Source organism: Clupea harengus, chromosome 18 (assembly GCF_900700415.2).
Source record: "Clupea harengus chromosome 18, Ch_v2.0.2, whole genome shotgun sequence".
Taxonomy (NCBI): domain Eukaryota; kingdom Metazoa; phylum Chordata; class Actinopteri; order Clupeiformes; family Clupeidae; genus Clupea; species Clupea harengus.
In genome coordinates this window covers 13,449,106-13,467,309 of record NC_045169.1, presented here as the reverse complement: position 1 = coordinate 13,467,309, position 18,204 = coordinate 13,449,106, and the positions used below count along the sequence as shown (strand labels likewise).

Here is an 18,204-nt window from a genome sequence, read left to right as displayed (position 1 = left end):
CGTGGGAGGAGGAGTTCCGGATGGATGTTCGAGTTTTCTTCAGGACTAGTTAGTTTGGCGTCCTGTGCTAGTTTCACCTGTCAAAAAAGCTTTGTTTAAAGCGACTGGAGCGAATCCAGTCTGCAATGAATCCTTCCAGCCGGAGAGAGAGTGACTGGCAGGGTCTGGTGAGTGAGGTGAGTGTGGACAGGGGAGATACTGGCGTGCGGCGACCGCAGATGCTTTCCCCTTCCATATGGTGTGAGAGGAAACATTTACGAGTAACTTTCCGTCATTTGGGGGATAGCTGTCCCAACGTATGCGATGCCAACGCATTAGTCTTTAATACTTTTAAACAGTAGTCCTATTTGTGGGCTAAAATATCGGCCAAGAATTTCCTATAGCAATCGCCAAAGCTCCACCTGGTACAGTCTGTGTTGACATTAGACTGATTAAATAGGCTACGTGGCCTGCCTGTGCTGTGCACTGAGATAAACTACTCTTAAGGCGCTGCAGCTGTACCTGTCTTGAGTCCCTAGTCCTTCTGCTTTGTTCTGCTGACTAATAGGTGCGCAGCCTACGTCAACACGACGTGCTCAGTTCCCAGTAGCACTTTCTTTTGAAGCTATAGGCTACTTTGAGCCACCTGTTAGTCGCCTGGTAGAAAACCATCTATTGACTGAATAAGTGGCAACGGTACTGTAAATGGTGAATATTCCATTTCTTCAGGATGTAACTTAGTAGGCTATGTGATTATCTCGATGGTTAGAAGTGTGTGTCCTTTCAAATAGTAACTTGCGCATAGCAGAGTGGAATATGTTTGCTTTTCCGTACGATGGGTGTGCATGTGTTTGTATGGGCGTGTCTGTGTGTTTTTTCTGTCCGGTTGTCCGAGTTAAGCTAGGCTTTTAATGAAGCACACGTTGACTTATAAATAACGATACTAATGTACCCAACTTTTCCTTGCAGTCGTGTATTCACTATTAGTGTTTAAGGTGATGATTGTGGGTCAAAGACGAAAAGGGAGCTTCAACCAGCCAAAAACATTTTAATGTTAATAACATTCTTAGTAATTGTAATTTTGAATGATCTGTGCCTTGTCGGTACTTTAATTAATCTTGGGTGTTTGTTATTATTTCTATAGGCCTACAAGAAGTTGCAGCAGCATAATATATTTAATATAAAAATGAATTCAACCCGTTTTTAATAAACCAATTATGATTCTTAATGCATCTTGAGAGATAAAAGTATATTCATTCATTCTAGCAGCAGTTTAATGAAAATATATAAAATATATTACTATTAGTATTGCTATTATTATTATTAGTATTATTATTATTATTATTATTATTAGCAGTACTAGTATGCATGGGTGGCCTGTGGCCTGTGGCCCTCTATACTATAGGCTTGTGGTGCCCCCTCATGGCGACTATAGGCATGTGCGCCCTCTCATGACAACTATAGGCTTGTGTCGCCCCCTTCATAGCAACTATAGGCTTGTGTGGCCCTCTCAATGTGACTTTAGGCTTGTGTCGCCCCCTCATGGTGACTATATGCATGTGCACCCTCTCATGACAACTATTCATAGTTTTCAGTCACGTGACTACAATAGGTAGCTGACGGGCAAAAAAGAACAGCGAAACAGCGTTAAACAGTGGACAACTTCGAGCAGTGCCGCCTACTCAACTACGATCGCCATCAACCACAGACCATACCACTATAGCCAGACAGAGATATTTAGAAAAAAATAAAATGTTTGATCCATGTACTGCACCCGCTGACATTTTTATTTCTTTAACCTCGACGAAGTCCCTGCCAGAGCTCCAGTGTGGAGATATTTACATCTATCTAATAGAAAATCCATCCCCCTACACATCTCAAAAACTGAAAGCCTACAAAAGCACAGATAGTTATTTAATTTTCAGAAGTGGATGGGTTCACAACGCTGTCGTCTGGAAGGTGAAAACAAAAAACATCTTCATAATCAGAGTAAAGATGAGTGCCATTTAATAGCTAGCTACCAGCTAGCGAGATACCTGCTGTTAGCTACGAGCTACCTGCTGTTAGCTACGAACTACCTGCTGTTAGCTACGAGCTACCTGCTGTTAGCTAGCAGCCTTTAGCCTACCCAACGCTGTTCTTTATAATTTGACACAATTTTCTGGTTTAAACAAGTACGAACACCTCGTCTGGCGAATGACAACTTAAATTATCTTCCCATATATTTTCTACTGGCATTGTAGTATTACCAGTTGGATGACAAAATACACTAGCCTAGCCTACTTGCTTAGGTACTTGTTGTCGGTAGGAAAACTGTATGATCAGGGAAAGTGTATTAAAACCGGATGTCGTCACTTTAAGCCGGTCTCTGGTTGGATAAAGCTTTTCAGCAGAAATGGACAAGGACCTTTGATTTATTCTGTAGGAACCATGCCGATGCCTGACTTTTAATATTGTGTGACGTTGTTGAAGTTCAAGTTCAACATTAATAGCGATTGAATTACCCTTGTGTCGTGTAATCGCTAGCGGTAAATAAACGTTAATAACTTGAATGACTGATTAAGGATATGTTACACATCACAAACACATGTAATCGATGGGTTTTGGGGGAAATGAGGTAATTGGTTAGCTTAAATTGCAGTATCTTAGGCGAGCTAATTGACCTGGCTAGCTATAGCGGAATTAACAGTGCTAGCTTTGTGTTTGGTCATATAGCTTCGTAAAAGTTCGGTTAACAAGTCACTTGTGTGTTTAGTTGTATGACTTCGTAAAAGTCCGGTTAACAAGTCAATTGAGCATTAAGCCACCTGACTATAATGGGTCTATTCATATTAGCATGCTAACGTTAGACTTATTAGCAGCGAGGCTAGCTAGCTACTATGTGTTCCAATGGATTGTTGGTCTAAGCGTTAGCTTCAGTTAAGACCTACGTGTACCACATGAACAACTAAACGAGTCAATGTAGACATATACAAAGTTGTGTAGATAGCTTTATTCACATAAGCCGTATAACTTCACAAAAATAATAATAATTTAAAGAAAACCGATCGTTTGCATGCCAGGCGATCAACACAACTTCTCAACTAAAAAGTAAAGGTCCTTGTCCATTTCTGCTGAAAAGCTTTATCCAACCAGAGACCGGCTTAAAGTGACGACATCCGGTTTTAATACACTTTCCCTGATCATACAGTTTTCCTACCGACACTTGTCACAATCTCAGAGAAGAAACCGGGTAATCCGATTTGAATTGTGTTGATGCTTTGTTTCTTGACTTTATTACTTGATCTATTCCCGTTTTAGGTAGTTATTCTGATAAATGAGGCGACCAGAACAGGGTGACTGCTTTTATTACCAGCCCCAAAAGTATGGCTGCTTTACTGTGTGTCCGAGAAAAGTTGACCCAGAAGACGTCTACAATCAACTGGTAGCAACTTGGGCGGGTTTTAAATGCGATAAAAACAAAATCCGGGCTTGTCTCCTCGCCGATTTGAACAGCCAACCGAGCAACAACTGTCTAGAATTTTACTACCTAAGTCAGACAATGTTAAAGCGGAGATATTAAATGATATTGAATGAAAGGTGGTCGGTTCCTGTATAAACTCCAGTGTTAGACAGGTGTGGAATGTGTTTTTTGCCCTTCAGCTGGTCATTCTGACGTCACGTGAAAACTATGAATAGGCTTGCGCGCCCCCTCATGGCGACTACAGGCTTGTGACGCCGTCTACTCTGCTGCCGAGCTATTATCCAAACAGTCCATTGCTGAGTCTAGCCTCTCTGCTAAGTGTAGCCTGTCTGCTGAGTGTAGCCTCTCTGCTAAGTGTAGCCTGTCTGCTGAGTGTAGCCATTCTGCTAAGTGTAGCCTCTCTGCTAAGTGTAGCCTCTCTGCTAAATCTAGCCTCTCTGCTAAGTATAGCCTCTCTGCTGAGTCTAGCCTCTCTGCTGAGTGTAGCCTCTCTGCTAAGTGTAGCCTCTCTGCTAAGTGTAGCCTCTGCTAAGTATAGCCTCTCTGCTGAGTCTAGCCTCTCTGCTAAGTGTAGCCTCTCTGCTAAGTGTAGCCTCTCTGCTAAGTGTAGCCTTTCTGCTAAGTATAGCCTCTCTGCTGAGTCTAGCCTCTCTGCTGAGTGTAGCCTCTCTGCTGAGTGTAGCCTCTCTGCTGAGTGTAGCCTCTCTGCTGAGTGTAGCCTCTCTGCTAAGTGTAGCCTCTCTGCTGAGTCTAGCCTCTCTGCTGAGTGTAGCCTCTCTGCTGAGTCTAGCCTCTCTGCTAAGTGTAGCCTTTCTGCTGAGCTATAGCCAGTCAAGACAGTCAATGGCCCTTCTCTTTGCAATAGCGTCACTCCACGCCCTTGGGTCCGATTACCCCTTCTCTTTGCAATACACACCACCTCCTTGGGTCCGATTATCTACTTGCTTCTGATATCAATCCTACGCAGACAATACCCAACTTTACCTGTCATTCCACTGATAATAATACCCTTGCTTCAAAGACATTTGGACACATGCCAGTGACACAATGTAAAGGAACAAACTGTTTTTGTAGGAGTCTAATTTTAGGTATTGTTCTATGTTGAATTAAAGTTGAGTCTTGGTCATACGGTATCAATAAACAGTAGGTCACATTTAAATCAAGTCTGATAAATGCATTGACTGGAATCTGGGTGGGCAGGCACTGGACTACAATTCCCCGCATCCTCTGCCCTTTCGGTAAGACAGTGGAGGATATGGAAATATAAATGGAGACTTGGGCTCAGTAATGTAGTTTGGTTCTTAAAATGCAAATTACAACAATGATGACTCATATTCTCATACTCTCATGTTCTCATATTAACTTCTGTCGGTGTATTTGTGTGTGTGTTTGTGTGTGTGTGCATGTGTGTGCATACGTGTGTGTGTGCCTGTGTGTGAACGTTTGTGTGTGTGTCTGTACGTTTATATGTGCGTGCATGTGTATGCATACGTGGGTGTGTGTGTGTGGGTGCATGTGTATGCATACGTGTGTGTGTGTGTGTAGTTCCTGTTGTGTAAGCGTAAGCTGGAGAGTAAGAAGGAAGCTCTGCTGATCCTGTCCAAAGAGCTGGATTGCTGCCAACAGGAGCGGGACCAGTACAAGCTGATGGCCAACCAGCTACGGGAGACTTACCAGCGCCTCAAGAAGAAATACCATCAGCTCATAGTAAACACACACACACTCACTCACTCACTCACTCACTCACTCACTCACACCAACCAACTACGAGAGACACACCAGCGCCTCAAGAAGAAATACCATCAGCTCATAGTAAACACACACACACACACTCACTCACTCACACCAACCAACTAAGATAGACACACCAGCGCCTCAAGAAGAAATACCATCAGCTCATAGTAAACACACACACACACACACACCAACCAGCTACGAGAGACACACCAGTGCCTCAAGAAGAAATACCATCAGCTTATAGTAAACACACACACACACTCAGAGGCTGTGTGTTACTCTAGCAATAATAGAGTTGTTGTTTTTTTTGTGCAGGATGGTGACTCTTCTCTGTCTCCAGAGAAACGCAATCAGGTGTGTATGTCCAGATGCTTCGCTCTACAGGCCCACCCTTTCTCACATCCTGACCTTATGACCCTAATCCTGACCTTATGACCCTTATCCTGACCTTATGACCTTAATCCTGACCTTATGACCCTAAATCTGAAAAGGAACTATAAGAAATCTATTTTAATTTTGCAAAATATTGGTTGGGAAGGTTAGGAAGCACAGCTCTGACGGTTCACCTCAGGACAAGTATGCAGAGGGGACTCCTTTGTGGGTTCAACTCCTGGCATTATAGGGCTTTGTAAGAAAAAGTGGGTCTGAATTAATACGACATTTGTGACTCGTTTTTGAATATTTAACACGAGAGGATATTGGCCTAATTCAGCTCTACATGCAGAGTTGGGAGTTTGTGTACCCCACATCTCACTGGCATATAATACAATTATAGAAAAAGTCCCTCCCCTCTCCTCTCTCAGGTGAGTTTGGCTCAGTTGTTAATTGAGGCTCGTGAGCGCAGTCGCCTACAGGGGGAGGAGCTACAGGACCTGAGGCAAAGACTGGCAGAGGCACAGGGAGACAACAAGGTGGAACAACACACGCACACACACACATACCTATACACGCACACACACACACACACACACACATACCTACACACACACACACACACACACACACACACACACACACATACTCACACGTTGTTTCCCTCCAGTTGCTGAGGCTGACCATCACTAGGCAGCGGCTGGGTGATGAGGAAGAGTGGCTAAGGCATTTCCCCGCCCACGAGCGGCAGGAGCTTGTCCGTCAGCTAGAGGAGGCGGGGTTACAGGTCAGTATTCTATTTCTATAGTGCCAAAACAATAACAATGGACCTCATTCCGGAAATGTCTTCTTAACTGCACTTACTTATTGTCCAGGGAAAATTCTGGCATTCCTGAAAGGTTTCTCATCTGGAATTCGTTCTTAACTAAGAACAGGATTTAAGAACACGGAACAGTCGTAGATAAGCCAGATTGGAGGTTGCCATGTTCTTAAGGGCTGAATTTTGAAAAGTGTTTATAATAATAATAAATACAAGAATATTTGTATCATTAACAATTACGTTTCACATTTATAGTCATGAGTCTACCAGGCATCGTGATGTCCTAAAATAAATAAAAGCACTACATGAACTGCAAATGGCAGTGAATAAATAAATAAGCACTAAACTCAATCGCATGGATATAGCCATAGTGGAATTGAATGGACATCTACATTCTGTAAATTAACATGTGAATATCCTTAACTAAAATATATCACATGGGCCTAAATAAAATTTGATAGGGCCTATCAAGATCCACCTGCCCCTACCTCCACCTACCCCACCCATAGGCCTGCTTTTTCTGGCCGGTGCACCACCGGTGTTCGCTTTCCACTTTGACATGATTTTGATCAGTCTCAAGATGCTTTCGCGTTACCTGTGGATTCTGTGTGCACACGGTCCTGTGGGCGATGCCCCTATAAGGGCCGGAAGCCCCCTGGAGCACAAAGGTGACAAGGGCAAGGAACATCTCCCTGAAACCTTGAGTGGAACCTCGGCTCATAAGGGGGGTGTCTGCTTTGAGCCGGGAGGGTAGAGATAGAAGGAGGGGGGGGGGGGGCAGAAGGGAACGGAGGGGAAAGGATGTGTGTGTGTGTGTCTGTGTGTGTGTGTAGAGGGGGCAGTGGAGAGCAGTGTGAGGTGTGTATCTGATGAGCTGGCGGATGTGTGTGTGTGTCTCTGTGTGTAGAGGGAGAAGCTGGAGAGCAGTGTGAAATGTGTATCTGATGAGCTGGTGGATGTGTGTGCTGAGAGGGAAGCGTTTCGAGAGAAGGCCAAGCGTCTAAACCTGGAGCTCAACCGCATCCTGAGCGGCCAGGACACACACATCATCGACGTGGACGCCCTCTGCACAGAGAACAGGTGTGTGTGTGTGTGTGTGTGTGTGTGTGTGTGTCTGTCTGTGTGTGTACTAATTAGAAGGCCGGAAGGCAGGCCAGTCTGTGTAAACCTCTGGTCGTGTGTGTTGAGTGTTTGTGTATGAAGCTGGACCTGTATGATGAGTGTGTGTATTTGGTCGTGTGTGATGAGTGTGTGTATCTGGTCGTGTGATGAGTGTGTGTATCTGGTAATGTGTGTGTACCAGATACCAGGTCTGGACCAGGTCCAGCTACATACACACACACTCAACACACACAACCAGAGGTTTACACAGACTGGCCTTCCTTACGCTGGACCTGTGTGTTCAGTGTGAGTGTGTGGTCATGTGTGATGAGTGTGTGTGTCCGGTCATGTGTGTTGGGTGTGTGTGTGTGTTGAGTGTATGACACTGGTCCTGTGTGGTGTGTGTGTGTGTGTGTGTGTGTGTGTGTTGAGTGTGTGTAGCTGGTCCTGTGTGGTGAGTGTGTGTGTGTGTGTGTGTTGAGTGTGTGACGCTGGTCCTGTGTGGTGAGTGTGTGTGTGTGTGTGTGTGTGTGTGTGTTGAGTGTGTGACGGTGGTCCTGTGTGGTAAGTGTGTGTGTGTGTGTGTGTGTGTGTGTAGCTGGTCCTGTGTGGTGAGTGTGTGTGTGTGTGTGTGTGTGTGTGTGTGTGTGTGTTGAGTGTGTGACGCTGGACCTGTGTGGTGAGTGTGTGTGTGTGTGTGTGTGTGTGTGTGTGTGTGTTGAGTGTGTGACGGTGGTCCTGTGTGGTAAGTGTGTTTGTGTGTGTGTTTGTTGATTGTGTGAAGCTGGTCCTGTGTGGTGAGTGTGTTTTGCTGATCTGTGTGTTGATTGTGTGACGCTGGTCCTGTGTGGTGAGTGTGTTTTGCTGATCTGTGTGTTGCAGGTATCTTCAGGAGCGGCTCAGGCAGGTGCAGGAAGAAGTGGCCCTTCTAAAAGCCACCATCATGAAATACAAGGTGAGTTAACACACACACAGAGACTCACACACACACACACACACACGCACGTGCACACGCACACGCACACGCACACGCACACGCACACACCAGCTCTCTCCTAGCTATGTTACTGAAGGTCTTACATATATTTGCACATAGAGTGATGCCGTTTTACTTCATTTGGAGAAACTGGAAATGTGTCTGTGTGTCTCTCTCTGTGTGTGTGTGTGTGTGTGTGTGTGTGTGTGTGTGTGTGTGTGTGTGTGTGTGTGTGTGTGTGTGTGTGTGTGTGTGTGTGTGTGTGTGTGTGTGTGTGTGTGTGTGTGTGTGTGTGACAGAATGCTCTGGAGCGGATGCAAAACCCTGGGAAGTCTGGGAAGGCCGGCAGCGGTTTGACTGGTGTCCTCTCGACAAGACAAGGTAAACATGTAGCAATATGTATCCAGAACAGCAACGTTTAAAATCGGTACTGCATTCCAAATTCTAAATATTGAAAAGTGTTGTCTCCCCCCTCCCCCTCCTCCCCGAAGCTTATGTGGGTTGCCAGGTTGAGGACACTGATCCGACACGAACAAGCGCAAGACAAGCTGGACATTAAACTTTGACAATGGCAAGCCATGACAAGTCCTACACTATAAGTAGATCTGTTAAGGTATATGCTTGTAGTGTCTCTATGGTTTGCAAATTATAAACCAGCTCATATGGATTTAAATGTACGCTAGCCAAAGCTAAGCCTGTTATCCCAAAAACAAGCCCACTGCTCCAAAAATAGGCTGCACACTGGAGTATGAGTTACTTCTTCCCAGGTCCTGATAATAATAGCGCATCGTATAAATCATTTCACATCTATTTTGGAGTAGTAGCCTACTGTTCTTCCTTGCTGCCGCCTGAGGCAGATCTCAGTTATGACGTGCCCTCACCAGTGTCAAGTGAACCCAGTGAGGGCTGGTCAGGTGCCTCTGATATGAGAGGCAGAGGGTGGAGAGGATGAGCTAGAGAGAGGAGGAGGAGGAGGAGGAGGAGGAGGAGGAGAGGGTGTAGGTCCTAGTGGTACAAGAGGCAGAGTGCAGTTCTGCATACCTGTCAGGTTAACATGAGAGAGAGGAGTGTCTAACACTGGCGATTTGACCACATCCATTCATTGTCCCAAAATTGAATAAACTCTTCTAAAACGGGTGTATTTAGACGTCAGTATTCGTTCAACGTATAGAGTAATAACGTTCGAAATTGAGTCAATTTAGAGTAAAACTAGCAGTTTATTTTGTACATTCCTGTCAACAATGCTGGTTGTTGCTATGTAAACAGCAAACAGCTGTGGCTCGCCGCTCCTCCGGTGGGGGGGATCACTTCACTGGCTGCGTGTCTCAAATACTCGCTGCTTGATTTCCTTCTGGGCTTTTAGCTGTCTCCATCTTTCAAATGCATCTCCAATATTTACCTGCATTTTACTACGTCTCTGGTCATGCAGGTTTTTAGAACAAACATCTCTGAAGGTCCAGTTTGTTTGCTCACTCCCATGGCAGTTGCACGCTGTGTTCGCATTCTTATCTGGCAACCTGGGTGGTCGAAATGGTACTGGAGAAATGGGCAAAGGGCGGAATCACACCGGCCAAAACACAAACAGAATTTTAAAAAGAGAAAATACTTGCAGTAGCGTTGTTGTTGGAGATGCCAGTATTTCACTTTACCATGTTTCCCCTTAATCTCTGATGACATATGTTCATTGTATGATTTACTGTAGTAAATGTATTACATATTGGTTATTTAACCCGAGGTAAACATGCCCTGTGTGTGTGTGTGTGTGTGTGTGTGGGTGTGTGTGTGTGTGTTGTGTTGTGTGCGTGTGTCTGTGCGTGTGTGTAGTACAGGAGCTGCTCTGTGAGGAAGGTAGTTGTGGTCTGCCGGCAACTCCTCAGTCAATCAGAGATCTGAAGAGTGTAGCATCTGCACTGCTGGAGAACATCCAGGAGAAGACCCTGATCATCCAGCATCACAGACACACCAACAAGTACCTGTGTCTCTCTCTCTCTCTCTCCCTCTCTCTATCACACTCTCATCTAGCACCACAGACACACCAACAAGCACCTGTCTCTCTCTCTCCCTCTCCCTCTATCACTCTCTCATCCAGCATTACAGACACACCAACAAGTACCTGTCTCTCTCTCTCTCTCTCTCCCTCTCTCTATCACACTCTCATCTAGCACCACAGACACACCAACAAGTACCTGTCTCTCTCTCTCTCTCTCTCTCTCCCTCTCTCTATCACACTCTCATCTAGTACCACAGACACACCAACAAGCACCTGTCTCTCTCTCTCCCTCTCCCTCTATCACTCTCTCATCCAGCATTACAGACACACCAACAAGTACCTGTCTCTCTCTCTCTCTCTCTCGCTCTCCCTCTCTCTATCACACTCTCATCTAGCACCACAGACACACCAACAAGTACCTGTCTCTCTCTCTCTCTCTCTCTCTCCCTCTCTCTATCACACTCTCATCTAGCACCACAGACACACCAACAAGTACCTGTCTCTCTCTCTCTCTCTCTCCCTCTCTCTATCACACTCTCATCTAGTACCACAGACACACCAACAAGCACCTGTCTCTCTCTCTCCCTCTCCCTCTATCACTCTCTCATCCAGCATTACAGACACACCAACAAGTACCTGTCTCTCTCTCTCTCTCTCTCGCTCTCCCTCTCTCTATCACACTCTCATCTAGCACCACAGACACACCAACAAGTACCTGTCTCTCTCTCTCTCTCTCTCTCTCCCTCTCTCTATCACTCTCTCATCCAGCATCACAGACACACCAGCAAGTACCTGTCTCTCTCAATTCAATTCAATTAAATTAAATTCAAAAAGGCTTTATTGGCATGACTGCATACAATACAACGTTGCCAAAGCATGTTTACATAAAATGTACAACCACAATTAACATAAATAAATAAAAAACAAACAATAAGTTATAGGTGGTAACAATGTGGTATAGAAACATATAACAGGTTCATTGTTAATGATTAAACATTACATTTTAGTTATGTGGGACAGGGGGTTCATGTTATTGTGGAGCTCATGACAGGCTAATACATATTTTGCTGCCAGTCTACAGCAGTCCTCCCACTCTCCCAGTAGAACTGAGAGTCTGTCCAGATCATTTAGATGTTGGAATTCTGGGAATATTTGTGTTATTTTGTCAAAATAATGGTCTCTAAGACTTTGGTTATGTTTGCAGTAAATCAGGAAGTGTAGCTCCGTCTCTACTGTTCCCTGGTTACAGAAGGAGCACAGCCTCTCCTCTCTGGGTAGCCAGGTCTGTCTGTGTCGGCCGACTTCTACTGCCAGGTTGTGCTCACTCAGTCTGTATTTAGTTAAAGTTTTCCTCAGTTTTTTTATCAGACACTGTGGTCAGGTAGTTTGCCACGGTGTACTGTCTGTTTAGTGATACATATGTTTCTAATTTGTTCTGGGATTTTGTTAGTTTTGCCCAGTGATCTCTATATTTTTCTTTTTCTTTCCTAATGATTTGGTTGGGTCTGATTATCTGAGATCTTGAGTTTTGAGGCTGAGGTCGTCGTTGTGTAATGACTTGGGTGGGTGATGGTTCACCCAGCCTCAGGACAAGTAAGCAGAGGGGACTCCTTTGTGGGTTCAACTCCTGGCAGCATAGGGCTTTGTAGGAAAAGGAGAGTGGGTCACTTGTTTTAATATGATTCCAGAAATTTAGGGCTCGTTTTTGGATCTTTAATATTAGAGGGTATTGGCCTAATTCAGCTCTACATGCAGAGTTGAGAGCTTTTCTCTGCACTTGGAGGATACTCTTGCAGAACTGTGTATGTAGTATTTCAATTGCGTGTTTGTCCCATTTTGTCCAATCATGTTGAATTTGTGTACCCCACACCTCGCTGCCATATAGTGCAATTGGTTCAATGATAGATTGGAAAATTTTGAGCCATGTTGTTACTGGTAGTTCAATTTGTATAGATTTTTTGATGGCATAGAAAGCCCTTTTTGCTTTGTCTCTCAATTCATTCACAGCCAAGTTAAAATTATCTGTATTTGAAATTTTTAGTCCTAAATATGTATAATTTGTTGTTTCTTTAATAGGGTTGTTTCCAATTGTGAAAATAGTGTTGTCTCTCTGTGGCCTGGACCGTTTTCTCTCTCTATCTATCTATCTCCCACTATCACTCTTTTATCCAGCATCACAGACACACCAACAAGTACCTGTCTCTCTCCCTCTATCTATCTCTCTATCACTCTCTCATCCAGCATCACAGACACACCAACGAGTTTTGCACTTCTCCTCTCTCCTACCTCTCTATCGCTTTATTATTGATCAACACAAACAAACCAACAATGACTTTACTCATTCTCTCTCTTTCTGTGGCGTGGATCATATGTTTCTTCAATAGGAGACGTTGGGAGAGCTTTTTGCCTGAGGGATTGTTAGCTAGACTCTATAGTATTAGCATCAGATGTAAGCAGCTGGCCTTTCCTGCAATGCTGAGAATGACCCTTGACCCCCTAACACACAGGATTCTGGGAAACCGTTTAACAGAGCTGGAGAAGAAGCTCAAGACTCTGGAGGTCTCTGGATTCTGGAGTCTCCCAGGTGTGTGTGTGTGTGTTTATGTTAATGTATGTGACTGTATGTGTTCATGTCTGCTTTTGTGTATATGTATGTGATGGAATGGATGTGTGTGTATATGTAACTGTGTGTTTATGTATATGTGTGTTTATGTAAATGTGTGTGTTTATGTACAGTACCAGTCAAACGTCTGGACACACCTTCTCATTCAATGTAAAGTAAAGTAAAGTAAAGTAAAGAGAAATGACAGTCCATCTTTATTCTTTAAGACATGAAGGTCAGTCAATCCGAAAAATTTCAACAACTTAAGAAAAAACTTTGAATGAGAAGCTGTGTCCAAACTTAAGACTGGTAATATGTGTGTTTATGTAAATGTGGTTGTTTATGTAAATGTGTGTTTTTATGTATATATGTGTGTGTTTATATAAATGTATGTATTTATGTAAATGTATGTGTTTGGTGTTGGGATAACTGTAGGAAGAGATGCCATCATCTTGAGTGACAGCCTTCGCCCCACCACTCCCCTTCAACCTAAGCCCTGCTTCTCCTCAAGAGACCAGCCAATCACAGGTGAGGCGTGTGCGTGTGCGTTGTGTTGTGTGTGTTGTGTGTGTTGTGTGTGTTGTGTGTGTTGTGTGTGTTGTATGAATGTTGTTATTATTCATGCCTCATCGATCTTCTGTCCTCATGCTATCAGAGGAGAGAAAAGGAAGTGAAGGAGGGTCACCATGGAGACCTGGGTCGGCTGATGATGCTTGCTCCACTCCGGGTCAGGGGGAGGAGCCAGAACTCGGGCAGGAGCACAGAGCAGCTCCAATGAGCAACATGCAGAAGGGAGGAGCTTGCCTAAAGACACGCCCACCCGAGGAAGTCATCACAGACAGATGTCAGCCATTAGAGGAGGGGCCTAGCACAGGCCTGGGGGAGGGGTCTTTTCTAGAAACTCCGGAATGTCAAGAAGAGGTGGTCACAGAGATACACATAGGAGGGGCTCAACATTTGGACACACACACAGGAGGAGGAGCTAATAATTTGGATACACTCACTAGAGGAGGGGCTCATAATCTGGACACGCCCACTGGAGGAGGAGCTCATCATTTGGGCACCCCCACGGAAGGAGGGGTCAAGGATATGGACACTTGCTGAGGGGGTTGTAGTGAGGGAATGTTGCTGCATTCTCACTGTTCACACACATACATTTAACCTCATTAATACACACACACACTTTCTCACTCTCTCTCTCACACATACATACACACACACACACACTTTCTCACTCTCTCTCTCACACACACACACACACTCACACACACACACACTTTCTCACACTCTCTCTCTCTCTCTCTCTCTCTCACACACACGCACACACACACACACACACACACACACACACACACGCCCTTTCTCTCTCATACAGACACACACACCCAAGAAACACTCCAAACCACCCTCAGTCTCAGCTATTAAACAGATGAGCCTACCTCATGATGACTATTGTTAAGTGTGTAACACTTGAGAGTGAGGAAGTGTGTGTGTGTGTGTGTAACACTGAACAATACTAATTCTGTAATACTGCCATTCACTATGAACACTGTTGTCAGAATCTGTTTTGTTCATTTACATCTGTGCAAATAATGAAGGAACTCATTAATAATAATTAGATTTCACCGGAGAGAGGATTGTCAAATATAACTGTTGACTGATGGACTGGAGGGATCTGAAATGCTTGACTGTCCCCACAAGGGAGCGATATTTCACCTTAATCATCTGTAAGGGAAAAATACAGTAAACGCAAGTAAATTAGCAACTTTAAGCCTATATGACACATTTGACATCATGTGAGCTACGATCATTTCTACTTATCACAGGTATTTGGAAATCAACATTAAATAATTTGGGTGGTACTACCAATGTGTACAGTCGTCGATGTTCTTTGAAAGAGGTATACATATCAGCGTTAGTGTGTGTACGTTTCTTGAATACATTGCCTTGTCATGATTTGAGCTTCCTAGAGAAACACTCTCATTCTTGACCGGCCACTGGTCATTATAATGAAGGCTTATTAAAAGCAATCAAAGCCTCACTTTCAGACAGCCCAACAGCATGCTTTGCGTGACTACAGGACAACTGTCCTGGCCAATCAGCGGTCTTATCAGGACATCGAGTGGGGATCATGCACCAATTGATTCGTCGCGGGGCGGGGATTCGCCCGCTCAGATTCTTCCATGCAACCAGACGGCTACTGCAAGAGAAGGAAGTAATTTTGTTGTAGGCTTGATGTCGTCTCACGGTTTCTAAGAGCATCTGTCCCCATAGATTACATTAGATAATCGTGCACAGTCACATTGTGTTGTGCAGGGTTTGAACGCCACTGGACAAGCATTTGTTCCTTCATTGGAACGAGAAAGCTTGGAAGTGCGCCGTTGGTGCTCGTTAAAGGGTTTTTTTTCCGCCGGGGACGGGGCGGCGTGGGTTAAGGAGGGCCTTGCCCGGATATCTGTCTATTAAACCCAAACCTTGCTTTTTGTCGTACCTGGTCAAGCTGTCGCCTGAGCGGCACATACCTGCGTTTATCCGTACGTTTAGACAGCGCGGCGGGTTAACCCACGTTTAGGAGCACTCCGATCGTTTAACTTAAAGACACCAATGGGTGAGTATGCGGCATGTTTTTCCTATTTGTGATATATTGGCGCTGTCTTATTTTAAAATGCAGACTGCTGCGTCTCCGAAGCAGTTAAAAGCATGTGTTCTAAATGGCCATGGACGACACAGTATGCCGCACGCGAACCAGTGCGAACTAGCTGGGGCGTCCAACCATTACCGACGGATCTTGTGGAGACGTATTTCGGTAGTGATTGAATCCCCTCCTAACGACAGGGGTGTAAGGGGCGTGAAAACAGTCTAACGGTTCGCCTGTTCTTGTGTCGGTGTCGAGCATCATTATGTAACCAGCGCGCACTATGTCTGTGTACAATGATGTAACGCTGAACGTGTTTTATATATTGTCTGTCCGCATGACCACCTTAGTGTGTGTTCGTGAATACGAGGCAGAAGAGAAGCTTCCGTGGCAGCCGTCAATTTTGTTATCCTTCACCTCATCCTCCGGTCACTATGCGCAGAGAAATGTGCTCGCCTTCTCACTGACTAGTCATTTAGAAGCCATTTAAATATCAATTACCAGATTATCGATGGATGTCTACGCAGCAATGCAAGTAATGTACACAGAATTCAAATATTTGAGTTTTGTACCATCTGTAGACGGACCCTATATGCAGAAAAAACTGCGTCTGTTCCCCACAGGCGTGAGTGTGCAGAAAGCAGGTCAGACACACGCCCACGCCCTACACACACACAGAGAAAGACACACACACACACACACACACACACACACACACACACACACACACACACACACACAGAGAGAGAGACACACAGGTCACTCCGACTCCCTGCACCGTACAGGGATGCCTAGTTTATTCAAAGGCAACAGGCTCATCAACTGACTTTATTTTGGAATAAAATATATAAAATGTACATCACTGTTGGTATGTCACACACCTGAACCTAGTGAAGACCCAGATGTATTTCCTAGTGTGTTTTTGAGGTTCTATAGAGCTCAAATATATGATTACCAAGCAAAAATGAAGAGTTGCCTTCGGTCATCCGCACACTTGTGTGGAGAGGCATCTGTAGTATGCCACCACACACACACACACATACATCTGTAGACTTGTGTGGAGAGGCATCTGTAGTATGTCAATTGGCATGGATTTTAAATTCCTTTGAAAGGCTCCTTAACACCTCCCACCACACACACACACTCGTCTCTGTCTGCACTCCCCTCTTGCTGTCTGTGCGGGGGTCTCAGGGTCTGACTCTGTAGTCATATCTGCTGTTTGCTGTTGATTCCTCGCTGACACATTAAGACCGCTGGACCCTGGGGAGATTAGGGCCGGGGCACCTAGACTAGGGCAAGTGTATCTGTCCTCAATCAAGGCCTATACTTCACTGTGTGTGTGTGTGTGTGTGTGTGTGTGTGTGTGTGTTTGCATGGTCTTCCATGCAAACACTTCCATTCAGAGTACAGCAAGGCTGTTCTAGTTAAGCAGTTGAGAAGTCATTTCAAAACTTGTTCTAGTTATGGAAATGCATATGTGTATTGGTTCTAAGGCCTGTTCTATGTAAGGAAATGCACTGATGTGTTTGAGGGTTCTAAGATCTGTACACGTAGAATGAGGCTCCAGGTATGTTGGTGGGGCCGGAGTCTGTTGGATCCGTCTTCATCCTGTTCCAGTCTCTCACCTTTTGATCTGGTGAAGGCTTTGTTCTTCAGGGCTCTGAGTTGCTGGACATATAAACCGACTTTTATGAAGAATCCCTTGACAGATGTCTCGTAAGTTTGGGCTCCGAGGATTCTTCTGGAAAAAATAGAGAAGTCTCTCTCGCCATGTCCTTGTTGTTGGAGTGAGGCCTTGGGTTTCTAAAGCAGCATAGACTAGAAGCTGAAGTGAATCTCCCTTCTGCTGTTGGCTTCTCTCCCCAGCTGCATATGCAGTGTGTTGCTGTCTGTGTGAGATGTACATCTTTAGAAATATCCTGGTCATGAATGCATCCATTCAAACGGCAGCAGCCTGCAACATCAGGCCCAGTAGGCCAGCGTACGCACAAACACACACACACACACACACACACACACACACACACACACACACAGATTCACAGAGAGAACCAACATCAGGCCCAGTAGGCCAGCACACACACAAACACAGAGAAACCCAGTCACCCATGGCCCCTTCAGCATTACTGTGTGTGCACACACACACACACACACATTCACAGAGAGACCCAGTCACCCATGGCTCCTGCACTGTGTGGCCACAGAGTTAGCCAAGCCTAGTGTTTAAAAGACAAGACAAGACACAGATGAATGTACATGTAGTCTTCTCATTGGAAACCATATCACAGATGAGTGTACATGTAGTCTCATTGGAAACCATATCACAGATGAGTAGTAGTCTTCTCATTGGACCATATCACAGAGTCATAAGGCCTGGCTGCAGATGCAGCGCACGGTTCTAAGTGTGTTAAGGTCCATTGCGTTACTTAGGAAGGTGAGAAATGGTTGTATCACCATGTCATGTTCTACAATTGCAGTGTACAGCATTACAATTCGAATATGAAGATTTTGTCCATGTTAGGCCGGTAT

General features: G+C 44.8%; 2 protein-coding genes across 4 annotated transcripts in view; both read left to right on the top strand.

Moving 5' to 3' along the window:
• The first annotated feature begins 36 nt into the window (after positions 1 to 36).
• On the top strand, positions 37 to 14,305 carry LOC105892685 (coiled-coil domain-containing protein 149-like). 2 transcript variants are annotated; one of them, XM_031585207.2, is made up of 12 exons: positions 37 to 176; positions 4,988 to 5,149; positions 5,495 to 5,533; positions 5,983 to 6,090; positions 6,222 to 6,338; positions 7,279 to 7,451; positions 8,355 to 8,427; positions 8,748 to 8,829; positions 10,273 to 10,417; positions 12,946 to 13,022; positions 13,476 to 13,568; positions 13,696 to 14,305. In XM_031585207.2, exons 1-12 carry the CDS (start codon positions 126 to 128, stop codon positions 14,142 to 14,144), a joined length of 1,569 nt encoding a protein of 522 aa, XP_031441067.1. In that variant the 5' UTR covers positions 37 to 125; the 3' UTR covers positions 14,145 to 14,305. The 2 variants fall into 2 exon arrangements, with proteins under 2 accessions (XP_031441067.1, XP_012674449.2); XM_012818995.3 differs by lacking the exon at positions 37 to 176 and adding an exon at positions 598 to 687.
• Positions 14,306 to 15,201: 896 nt separating this feature from the next.
• The window catches only part of rap1gds1 (RAP1, GTP-GDP dissociation stimulator 1), a 24,515-nt gene continuing 21,512 nt past the window's right edge, over positions 15,202 to 18,204 (top strand). Inside the window, exon 1 of one of the 2 annotated variants that reach the window (XM_031584663.2) lies at positions 15,202 to 15,648. In XM_031584663.2, coding sequence (XP_031440523.1) covers positions 15,645 to 15,648 — 4 coding nt within the window. In that variant the 5' untranslated portion in view covers positions 15,202 to 15,644. The remainder of the gene's footprint in view (positions 15,649 to 18,204) is intronic. The other variant, XM_031584664.2, reaches the window with a different exon arrangement.